At 37.7% G+C, this 12,565-nt stretch overlaps 1 protein-coding gene across 2 annotated transcripts in view; it reads left to right on the top strand.

Annotated features, from left to right (window-relative positions):
• CDKAL1 (CDK5 regulatory subunit associated protein 1 like 1) overlaps positions 1 to 12,565 on the top strand; it is a 378,644-nt gene that overhangs the window by 66,506 nt on the left and 299,573 nt on the right. For both annotated transcript variants that reach the window (XM_057377905.1, XM_057377904.1), the window contains exon 4: positions 393 to 477. In XM_057377905.1, coding sequence (XP_057233888.1) covers positions 393 to 477 — 85 coding nt within the window. The remainder of the gene's footprint in view (positions 1 to 392; positions 478 to 12,565) is intronic.

The following is a 12,565-nucleotide window of genomic DNA, read 5'->3' as shown; positions in this document are numbered from 1 at the left end:
TAGGCAAGATCTTTCTGGTAGTATGCATTTCTGKGAGTAGTGACCATTCTTCTTAACTATGTTTTTCATGATGTGCAACCTAATGGCATCTCAGCTGGTAAATGAGATAACGATTCATCCTCCATTGGCAAAAAACTTCCCCCATTGGCAAAAAAAGAAATTGCAATGGAAATGCTCGTGTGCCTCTTTTTTTTTTAAAAAAAAAAAAAAGAAAAACACAAACCAAAGAACAACAAAAAACCTGTTCCAATAATGTAATTGAATATAAAGTGATCTTGCAAAGGGCCAGCTTATTAGTAATGGCTCAGTTTGGGATTTTTTTAATATGATACAAGTTAGGAGTTRACAGGTGAAATAATTCTTAACATAGGTTTGTTTCCTCTGTTTTGTAGACAACTCTGCTGAAGCAGATTTATGGTTGCTGAACAGTTGTACAGTAAAAAATCCTGCCGAGGACCACTTCAGAAACTCCATCAAGTAAGTTGTTTCCTTACAAAGATACTTAATTTGCAATGAATATTGCATGTCTTAAAGCTTTGTGTTTTCAATCTAGAAGTAATTTTGTGTTTTAGAGCAAGAAGTGTGCTGAGTTTGAGTGTTATGGTGGTAAATTCTCTAGAACGGGTTTGTAAGGTACAGTGGATTTTTTTTGTTAGCTACAACTTGCAAATGATTCTGCACTTAGGAGAACTGCTGACCCATTTAGATAGTGTCTTTTATATCACTTTTGAAGACAATGTTGTAATAGTCTTTTGAAGCGTTGACTACGCTTTTAGTTTTGGTTTTTTTTTTTTTTTTCCCGTGTACTTAAATATGTCCTAACTGGGACCTTCTTTTCAGTGGTGCCCAGCAGTGGCCCTAAATTAAATGACAAGAAGTACCTCAACGTGAGAAAGAATTTCTTTCTTTCTTAGAACAGKCTGCCCAGGGGGGTTGTGGAGTCTCCCTCTGGAGRCATTCCAAACCCACCTAGATGTGTTCCTGTGTCACCTGCTCTGCCTTGACTCTGCCTTGGCAGGGGGATTGGACAAGATGATGTCCAGAAGTACCTTCCAACCCTACCAATTCTCTTGAAAAGGCGTATGCTTAAAACCAGCTATTTCACTAAACATTTTCTTAAAAGATTAACTGATTAGCTTATAATCGAAGTCTTGTGAAGAATGGGTTTTTTTATTGAGTACCATTCCAATGATTTCAAAAAATGACATAGAATTGACTTTTGCCTCCAGTTTCTGCACAAGTGTAGGTGTGATGAGAGTAACTGGAAAACCTGTACTTGTATAGCTGTCATTGCCCAGTATAAAGAAATACTGTGGCATATGTCTTGTAGATTTTATCTGTTGTTTAATGTGGTGCACTGGGGATGGACTGGGTGTTGAAATCCTTTTTGGTTAGAAAAACATAGTTCTTGGGAAGGGGGAGAGATGAGGGACACTGGATATAAGGTACCTGCTCACAATGCTGGAGTTACTAACAGAGAAACCACTTGCCTGCTGTAGGTGGCACAGCAGAAATTTCCTCCACCCCTCAGAGTGCTTCACTTCCTGGCTGCTGGTGTTGCACTTGGTGACCAGAATGGCTTTTTGCCTTTTCTCCTTTGTTGCCAAAAAAAAATTTCCAGGTAGTTAAAAATTTATAAATATTAAGCAGCAAAAAAAAAAAAAAAAAAAAAGCAAGCTCTTCAGCTCTTCCCAGAATACTTCCAGCAGTTAGTCTGAGCTGGCCAACAGAACTGATGACAAGATAGTTTCCAGTTCAGTTGTGGCCATCCTTCTATTTTACTAATCTTGTGCCAGAATTAATGTGGTATGGTGTGTGTCCTAGCCAGTAGAATAGAGCTGGTTAAGAAAGAGGGCCTAACTGAAAGCAAATGACCGAAAATATTTCTTTGAAGAACATGTTTCTGTTGCTGGTCTGCTCATGACCCTGATGTTACTTGTAGCCTGGATTTATTCTATTTTATCCTTACATCTGCCTGTACTTGTTYCTTTCCTGTAGCATGTGTTGTTCTCAGATCCTGGCAGTTCCCAGCCATGAAGAATGACTACTTTTGTAGTTGTTTCTGACTCTTTTTTCTAAGGTTCATTAAACAGGGGGAGAGAACCATTTGTGAGTGCACATTCGTGGGACTTGGAACTGAAAAATTAAAACATCTTCACTCTCAGGAAAAAGTAACTACTGTATTTTGGTTTTACAGTCATGAGGAAAGCTTGTCTCTCTAAAGAACACGACTTCTTCCAAATACCTCTTAATTTATTACAGCAAAAACCTAATGCATGAAGTTTTGGTGAATGAACAAAATGAACTGCCATTACATTCTATCATAGCAGCTTGTTGGTAGCTATGGAGATCTTTGTTTTTCTCAATTGAGTAAGAAAATAAACAGTAGTATGTGTGTTGTCAAAGCAAGCATACTTGGAGTGGAAACATTAATACTCAGTAAAATCTGTCTTTAAAAAAAATCAGTCTGAAAATGTTATATAGTATGGATGGTATGTGAGAAAAGGATTTTAGGTTTCTTTACTCTCTGCCCACTGCAGCAGTTCCTGCTGCTTTGCTTGCATATATGACTTCAAAATGCACTGATTCAAATCAGTGGTAGTGTGTTCACACTGGTGGGTAAAGAATGACTGTGAAAAGCTGTTCCCTCCCTAACCCTAAACCTCACTAATACCATGTGCCAAAGGATGTACCAGAACTCAACAAGTCCTGTGGGTTCAACCTTTTTTGGTCTGATTTTCTTCTAAATAAGAAACAAAACCACTCCCAGAATCACTGAACCTTTGTAGATATGTGTACAGCTGATAGAAGCTGACTGACAGTATAATCTTCATGCTGGGTTTTTTTTTTTTCCTTATAGCTCTTAGGAATAATCTGCTGTTCTTCACTATAAAAAAGTTGAAGTTGCTGAGCCAGATTGATGGTATAGAAAGGAAAGAATTACTTCAAGAGATTAGCTTATGGATGGACATTGAAAAATTTTCCTGTGCAGATTTTATTCTTAGTTGGTTAATTGTAAAATAAGATTAAAGTAGGCGTAGGCAATAAGTGTAAAGAATTCCCACTATAATTAAGCAGATGGAGTTTAAAACAATGATTAAGGCTTGTGTTTTGGTGGGTGATGAATATACCTCTTGTGCTTTYGTAGAGTAGTTGTTGGGTATTCCAGGAAATTAGCAGGTTTTGGAAAGTTCCATTTTTTGAAATTGACTTTRTTTTGCCTTAGAATTTAAAATAAAATAATACTTAAAAAAATTCTACATTTAAAAGTCAGTCACACTTTTTTTTTGCTGATAATGTTTCAGTATGATATCTTTGTTCTGCACCTGATCATCTGTCTGTATGACCAAGTTAGATGAGTTAAGTGTATATGTATATATTTCTTTTATAAACAGTATAAATAATAAGTAAAAAATATCATTAAAGTTCTTCCAGAGACATGTCACTATTTATTTGTTTGGGGGAGTGTTGTGTAGTTTCTTTGTGGTTCATTTAAGTGCCTCTCCTTATTGTTTTTTGTGTTTTGGGGKTTGTTTTCCTTCAGTTGCMGAAGGTTGTCAGGTAAAATGTTCTGCTGTCTTGTATTTTATTGGAAATAGTTTTCTTRAAACTTAACAGTAATAGCAAGAACTAAGTAACTTATCTTAGCCTAWGTAAACGACAGTAAATCTGTTTGACTAAGAGAATTAAGCCCAAGAGTGTGTTCTAGAGGAGCTCACTTCCTTTAAAATAAAGTYATTTTGCTCTTTGGTTTCATGCTTTATTGRTTTCTGTGTGCCYTGATACTCTTTTCTTGACTGTTWCATCTCAGATACATAACYCAGTTTTCCTAATKACCTYTGAAGATTCAGACTGTTGTGTGTTTCTACTAGCAGTCTTTTCCTTTACTTGATCCATTCCTGACTGCTGGTATGAGTTACTCATGAGTTCAGGGACTTTGGCTTTTCCTKAAGGAGTCCTTCTGCTGGTTCAAGTATTATGGATAAGAATTTGGTGTCTGTCTTATCAAAACAGCCAGAATGATGTTGTCTGGGAGGAATGATTTGGTTATGCTGTTGAGATGTTCGTTCATGGTTTGTCTCATGGTATAGAGTAARTCTGACCACTGTAAACAGTAATCTTTGTTACTATATGTTATTAGCGTGTAGCATTAACACACATTCTCTGATTTATTTGTTGCTGCATTCACTTTAAGGCACGCTTCAGTGTGTGTTCAGCCCTTTGCTCTCTGATGGCTGTTGTGACAGAGATGTGAGGGCTTTTAGCACTTAAATAGCACTGTGTGGCTTCCAGTTCTATGTGTGCTTCAGTTTTCACCAATTCATGAATAAACACTATGTGTGGGATCTCACTTTTATGCTAGAAGGAGCATCAAAAACCRTAGAATTTGTAGAAATGTTAGTTTAAGAGGACTGTGATTGTAGACCCTGCAAGTTGTTTAAATCTCTCGGTGGATTAAGTTGAAGAGTAAAAGGCATGACTGCTTTTGGATGCTACAGGATTTCTGTTCCCCAAATGCAATTGTGTTGATGTTAAGTACAGAAAGAGGTTATTCTTTAAGAAATACAAAAGCTTGTTCAGAGATAAGAATAATTTTATGCTGCTTGACATCTTTGCAATAAAAATAACCCTGGGCAAAAGTTTTTTGTTTTCTTTTTTGTCAGCATTTATGAATGTCATTTATATGATGCATTTTGCACATTGAGCAAAATGAAAAATTGCACTGTGCAGGGTTATCACTGTTTAACGCAGCATTAATCCTTTTGCTGTTACTAATACATTTCCAATGTAGCAGGAGACTGTGATTTACAGTTGTTTATACCATTCATGCAATGAAATCTAAGCTGTGATGTACTTCTAGGAGAGGAAACGTAAGTATTTCAGAGCTCTTTATTTTATAGGTCCTGTTAGCATAAGAAGATCACTTCCACCAGGTGTAAGTTTCTGAGATAAGTGTCATTGCCTGGATGTTTATGGCATCTTACAGAAATAAAGTGTTTCCATGACTTTTGGTGTTTGTGTCGGAGTACTTAAAGCAACAGGGCAGTACTGAGAATGTAGGTGGGGTATTGCTGTTTTCTGCTTGAATTGAACAAATCTGAGGAGGAGCTGAATTCTCTGAAGTAAAAAGAAACTTCCTTGGGTGAGAGCGCTTTGGCGCTTGATTATTTTTTTTTCCCCTAAGACTGTTACCAATAATACTCCTTGGTCAGACTCTCTAAACTAGTCTAGATAATGCTGATGAAAATCTTGCCTTTTGCCAGGATGAAAGGCTCACACATCTACAGACTTACGAAGTGCTTATTGTCAAGATTTATTTATATTCACAATGCAAGAGGAACTTCTTCCCCAAATAATAGAGAATTACTTGGTTTTGGCTGGAGGCTGTAAATCAGTTAACTAGAATTTAAAATCACAGTTCTTTTCTCAGAGGAACCAGATAAGCTTAGGTGACTGTTGAAGTTGCTTCATCAAAACCTTGATTGGAGTAAATTTAGACACAACATTCACATGTTTACAGATATTAAGATTTCAGCAATCACACAGCATTAATCAAAATTAGTTTTAAAATTAGTTTGGGAGCTCATTCTATTTTGTTAAGAAATAAGATTTTTTTTTTTGAAATTGCTCTAATCTTTGATGTAATGTGTACAAATTAATTAGTTGACAACACACACTGAAGATTACTTTTTTGTTCAACGGATGATTTTTTTTTTTGATCTTCAGCATTTTCCTGGCAAAAATTTCTAGAAAGGTTTTCTACTTGAGCATCAGAGATTCTGGGTTTTGTACAGCTGTTCCCATCCATATTATGTTTATTTAAAACCTTACCAATCTAGTAAGATTTTTTTCTTCTTTTTAAACTTATTGAACATTGTCATCTATGCTTTTAGCATCTTAAGCTAATGGAAGACATAGCTGTTGGTGAGGAATTCTGTGATTTAAATGGTGTTTGTTGGTGGAAGTTTTTAGCAGCATTTGAGTGTGCTCTTTTTCTTGCACTCATATCTTCTGTAAAAGAGAATGTTAAGAGCTGGTTGACATGATGTTATAAAACGCAGAGAAAAACCACACCATATAGAACTGAGTGCTTTCTGTTGCATAGTATTTAGGAGATGAAAGGATTATTGACTGCTTGTGATTTCATGTGTTACATGGCCACATTTTGCAGAGATTTGCAAAAGCCTGGTTTATAAACTTGTGTGCACTTCAGTTTAATATTTTAAAAGGTTTAAAAAAAGTACAGAACAGCGCCTGTTAAAATCAACTTCTAAAAGTTATTCTAGAAATATCTTCTATTCTGATATGAATACATTTGGGACTGCTTTAAGTACTCCATGATATTGATACTTTGAAATGTTCGATAGCGAAGTGCTTATTAAGCCTCAGATGCTTTAGTGGKCTAATTAGCTTTTAGATACTCTTTATGTCTTGAGCCAGATCATTMGGGAGTAATGTATATTTGCTCGCCATTTTAGAGAAGAAAATATTGCCAGGACATGAGAGGCCAACTCTATTTCAACTGTCTTTTTATGACTTCATWTATCTGCATTTGAACTACCTGATGAGTCTGTAGGTACAGGTCCCTGGCTGTGTAGGCTCCAGGAGCATTGATGCTTCACAGGCAGCGTTTACAGGCATTGGAAATCAGTAAAGTTCATTACCATACAYGCAAGGTACGCTTTCCTTTGCAAACAAACGGAATCAACCATTGYACTTCAGTGATATGGGTAAACAGGGAAGGTTCTGATTAAAATAGTATAGCTCTCCTGATAGTTCGTGGAGTAATGATTTCACCTTTCTCCCTGTCAACCAACATGGGAACACAGTTGTCATAGAATTGTAGAATACWCAGAGTTGGGATGCAGCTATAAGGTTGTTTAGTCCTGGCCCTTCACAGGACACCCCAAGAGTCTCACTTKGTGCCTGACAGCATTGTCCAAAGGCTTCTTGAACTCTGTCAGGCTTTGTCCTCTGACCACTTCCCTGRGGAGCCAGTTCCAGTGCCCAACCACCCTCTGGGTGAATAACCTTTAACTAATGTCCATCCTCTCCTGACAGAGCTTCATGCTATTGCCTTGGGTTCTGTCACTTGGTCTTTTTCAGCATTTTAGAACAGGAACTTGCATGCATGTATAAGCATCTGAGACCTCTTTTAAGAAAATGAACAACTCTGAAAAGGATATCTAATTCTCTTCAGACYGCTTTGCTAATGTCATCTTTAGTTCGAATACCAAAGCAGTTCTTTCCCCCTCTGTCAGACTTGGTCAAATTGCATAGTTTTAGGAAACCTCTCCAAACAGAGTTAATAAAATTAACAAAAGTAACTCTAGGCCTTTCGTAGTGTTTCTCATGCTGTTCTGCCATGTGCTGCTTTGGGGATGGGATGTTCTCTTGGGCTGGTGACCCCCTCTTTACCCAGACCAGGGACAGATACAGTAGAAACCACCAAGAAGATGGAGGCACTGTTTTGGGTCAGAAGTTTCAGGTTTGTTTTGTTAATTAAGGGCATTAAAGAAGAGGCTTTTTGAGGGATGGGAGACATTTGAGCAAAATGATTCTTGGTTTCCTGTCATGGGCACGTGCATGAAATACATGTTGAAACCAATTTGAAATGTCCTGTTTTAACAGGATGGGGACAATGATTTCTCAGGACCTACCAAGTTCCTCCCTTGATTTAATAGAYTCTTCAGATTAGCACCTTAACCTCTAGTTTGTCCTTAGTAGATTGGGGTGTTTTCTGTTTGCAGTTCAAAAAAATCTTTATTCTCTGAATAAAGATTTTAAAAGTTTAGTTTTGGTTATGGTGTGCAAAAGAATAAAATCCACCACTGTGTGTGTGAATTTAAGAAATGTGAATGGAATTAGAATATTGACAGTTTGTAAGTCAGCATGCCTTCAGGTGGAAAATGCCCCTGTGGAGTTTGCCAAAGCAAAGGGCTGGTGACAATTCCTGTGATTCAAACAGTGGTGAGATAGTGGACAACTGCTGGAAACAGCAGCAGTCTGAGGCACTGTAGTGTGGATTTTATTACCTCAAACAGTAGGCTGTGTACTTTCTTGTCCTTGGAACAGTATTTATGACTTATCGAGCAGACTGTGCCCAGTAGTGGACTAGTGAAGCTGAACTTTGTATTGCAATTAATTTGGGGATGTGCAGTCRGAATTCTTGCTGCTTCTGTCACATGACATTCACCTCCCATCTGTTGGGGAATTTCTTGTTTCTTTGTCTTGAGAGGTAACCAAATTACTTGCTCCAGCAAGTGTGTGAGAAACTGAGGGATTTTAGATTCGCCTCAAATAYACAATAACATTACTGAGTGACGACATAGTATTAATTGATGTCCCTTGAAATCATGTGGGCCAGGATCAGGACAGGGCTCTTCTTGGTTTGGTTTGCCTGCATACAGAATACAATCGTAAAAAGTGAAAAAGAATGGAATGTTTTATTGGATTTGTTTGTTTTCCTTTTCCCCTTGCTCTTCTGAGCTTTTAACTAGTAGATCAGAATATATGAAATATAGTAGAATGATCAAAGGGTGATTCAGTAATATGAAGAGGAGCTCTTATTAGCTGGTGTTAAGACAGGTAATATGAGCTTTGCAGAATCGGTGTTTTGCATATTATATGATCCTCTGTGTTAACAAGTTTTACTATTTCAGTCATATGAATTGAGCAGAAAAGGTTAATGCTTTGAATGCTGGAAGCAAGTTGTTGGTAGCTTTGACTGTTTATCTATTTAACTGCATGTTGGCTGTTGTCCTCACAGGCCTGACTTTTCCTAAGGAGGCAGCATAGAAAAGCATGCAGAAACTTGGTGTAGCAGGATTAATACAGAAATCAACATGATCTAAACTTGTCCTTACTGATAAGTGAGATTTTATTTGTATTTGGTTCAAAAGACTATCTACTAATACTTTATGGGGTTTGTCCTAAAACAGAGAATGCTTGAGAGAAAAAGGATCTTCTCTCACACTTCTGGAAGGGTTTTGTYTGGTGGTTATGTTAGATGCTGACCCACAAAGAGCAGAAATAGTGTTGGTGATTTTTTATATTTTGTCTGTATTCAACAAAGCTCCCTCTTGCTTTTTACACTGATTTTTGTTGTAATTCCTGTCTCTGTTTTTAGAGGCATCTGCACAGATTGATGGCATACTGAGATTTTATTGGGGCGTATTTAGTCAAGGCAAGYTGGGGTACTACCAGTAGAGTACAGCATTTCACATTTGGCATTGTACACCTCAGCTGCTGTCTTGCCCCTTGGTGCCCCACTCGTGGGAGGGATATGAGCATAGACAACTGTTTTTTTTTGAATTTCACTTTTCAGCCAGCATTTTTTATTTACCTGTGAAATCTTCTTTTCAACTTCGAATGAAAAAAAGGCTGAAACTCAGGCCAACAGCAAGACATGGTTGACCACAGAATTGTTTCATTCCAAGTATGTGTTTGAGTTTGAAACTTTGCTAAGAGAWAATGTCTGCTAACTACTTTTAACAGGATAAATAGTCAACTTTTTTCATGGATTGGTTTTACAGCTCACAGCCAATGGAACCTGACCCTTGTTAGTGCCTCCAGCTACCAATGTGACACGAATACTTACCAACAAATTTTATTTGTGCTTACTCCAAATAGGAAAAACCCTATTGTTTTCTTTGGGTCTATTATAGTTTATTAGCATAATCTCAAGGTAAACTCAGTAGTGAAGAGGCAGAGGCTCTTTTTTTACAAAAGTACAGTGTAAAATAAAATTATGTACAATATAGCAAAATTCAGTGTAGAAACAATCTGTTTTAATTAACTCAATCCAATTAAGTAGCAYYWWTTTTTTTTCAAAAATACTTTATACGTCTCCAGTTTTTATTTTGTCTTTCCCTGTGCTTTTTTAATGTAGCCCATTTTCATRATAGATCTCTAGTTTGTATGCATGTACCTTATATCAGTCATCAAATAGGAACATTTACTTGGTGGAGCTCTCAAATTGATACCTGTAACTCCAAAAAATGAAGGTGAGAGAAAAATATTATTTAGAGTGAGAAAAGATGTAATGATGAATGTATCCTAAATACAGTCAAGATTTTTCTTTCACATCCTTTCAGAAAAAAATACCATGTTTAATTAGGATCCTGAATGCAGATTGTAAAACTTGTTACACAAGGAAAGTTGCATGAAATGRAATTTTTACTTCAGATTGCTCTTAGCTTCAGATGCTGCCTTTTTAATACAGAATATCTGAACTTGAAATAATTMTTTTAGRGATTTCCTCTTTTCATATTTTATTYCTTGCTATTTGCAGGAGTTCTTTTGTAGCTAGTATTGGACACATTCTGTTACCTTAGTTATATGAACTGTGCTGGACTGAAACAGCAAAGACATTTAAGCTGTTCAAAGGGAAAGACCAAAAATGGAAGGATTTTTGAAATGGATGAACTTTTACAAGAGAAGTGGAAGCTGTAKTTATTTTGTTTCTATACCTATGAAATTTATGTGGCCTCTTTTGATCCTAGCACTTATAACCTGTGAATTTGACTGTTTATGTATACATAGATGTAACATAGGAATACTCAAGCATTCTAGAAAACAGGTAGAATGTGTTTTTGCACAGGCTTTGTTTTGACCTTCCCTCTATAGCTCAGCAGAGTTGATTCTAATTTAGTCCTGAACTAATATAAATTCAATGTATGRTAAACCTGGAGTTTCAGAATGTAGTAACTTTGTAGAATTGACCATCACAGAATCACAGAATGATCTGGTCTGGATTAGAAGGAACCTTTAAAGGTCACCTTGTCCAAGCCCCTGCAATGAACAGGAATGTCTTAAGCTAGATCAGGTTGCTCAGAATCCTGTCCAGCCTGGTCTTGAATGTGTCTAGGGATGGATCATCCACCAGCTCTCCAGATGATCTCTTTGGTTTGAAACCATTACCCTTTGTCCTGTTGCAACAGGCCCTATTACAATCTCCCCATCTTTCCTATAAGCCCTTGTTAAATACTGAAAGGCCTCCCTGGAGCTTTCTTCTCTCTAGGCTGAACAACCCCAGACTTTCCTCACAGGAGAGGTGCTCCAGCCCTCTGAACAGCTTTGTGGCCTCCTCTGGACCCACTCCAACAGTTCCATGTCCTTCCAGTGCTGGGGACCAGACAGCTGGGTGCAGTGTTCCAGGTGGGTTTCATCAGAGCAGAGCAGAGGGACAGAATCCCCTTGCTTGCCCTGCAGCACATTCTGCTTTGGATGCAGCCCCGGATAGGGCTGGCTTTCTGGGCTGCGAGACCAGTATTTCATCCAGCAGCACCCCTAAGTCCCTTTTAGCTTCCTCTCATAAGGAAAAGGATTATTTGCTTCGTGTTTGAAATACGTTCGTTTTCAGTGTTAATGGCATAATGTAGTGTTAAGGTATCTCTTGAGCAACATRTTTTTTAAGTCAACAGTTCACAGTTTTTACAGCAAGCAGTGCATGCTTTGATTTTGTGGTTTCCATTTGTCTTTCACAAAAGACACCAGTTAAGCATGCTTGTTGCAAAATTTTTAAGTTAAGCTGTTGTGAAATGCTACTTAACATATCACAATTATTGTAGGAAGGACATTTAATGAGAATAAGCCAGGTATTRCGCACTCTGTTGCTGTGATTCTTTGCTGGTGCTGTTGTTCAAGATGCAGTGTGCTGATCTTGARTTTCTTGTGGCTATTGCTCAGAAACCACATACTAGGATGACACTGTCATGTTCTAAGAAAATGGTCAGGGAGTATGTTTGGATTGAGGAGAATGGGCTGTAACTGACTTCCTCTAACGTCCCAAATGATTTTACTTACATAACGAGGTTTCCAGCTGGGAATCATTGCTTGGTGCAAATTTCCATGTGAAGAGAACATACTGAGTTGCCCCATTTCTCTTTCCCCTGCTCCCTGCTGGAGCTGTTGTGGTGATGCAGCTGCTGCCAGCCTCAGCTCCTGCCAAAGATGTGGCTTTGAGGCCTCATGGGCAGATTGCAGGTTGCAGGATGGAGAGAGGGAGCAGYTTTATTTTGTCTTCTCAAAACATGCTTCAGGTAGCTCCTTTGCCACCTTTGTCTTCTCTGATAGGGACATGCACCTGTTTGCAGCCTTGGTGCTCTTTGGTTAACCTCTGCCCTCTGTCCTGAGGATTTGAGGTTTGAAATAGAGTTAGAAAATCATTGCATCACTGTCTGAGGGTTTGTTTTTTACTTCTCCAGTGCTGGTTTGTAAGGCGTTTCTACTTTTGATATGTTTGCAATAGGGAGARGAAAACCTTTTCAATAAGAATATTTTTCTTCCTTTGGCTTGACAATAATGAAAAGCTTGCAGTATRTTTTAACAAGGCTACCTTTTTCTCAGCATTGAGATCTGAAGTTCCATAATRAGAGGTTTTGTTACTGACCCACAGTAAAGTCAGATTATGTTGTTGTTATTTTTCCTTTGGTTGGCTTTATTTTTTTATAAGGACATGTACCTACAGCAGTGAAGTGGACACACTGATCTATTAGCCCAACCATCATTTATTCAACTGCACAGGGATTCAGTTTGCATTTCTGAGCAAAAATACCTATTG

This window comes from Malurus melanocephalus, unplaced genomic scaffold (genome assembly GCF_030028575.1).
Source record: "Malurus melanocephalus ecotype Western Australia unplaced genomic scaffold, MMel_1.1 scaffold_332, whole genome shotgun sequence".
NCBI classification, from domain to species: domain Eukaryota; kingdom Metazoa; phylum Chordata; class Aves; order Passeriformes; family Maluridae; genus Malurus; species Malurus melanocephalus.
This window is presented reverse-complemented; position numbering and strand designations above follow the sequence as displayed.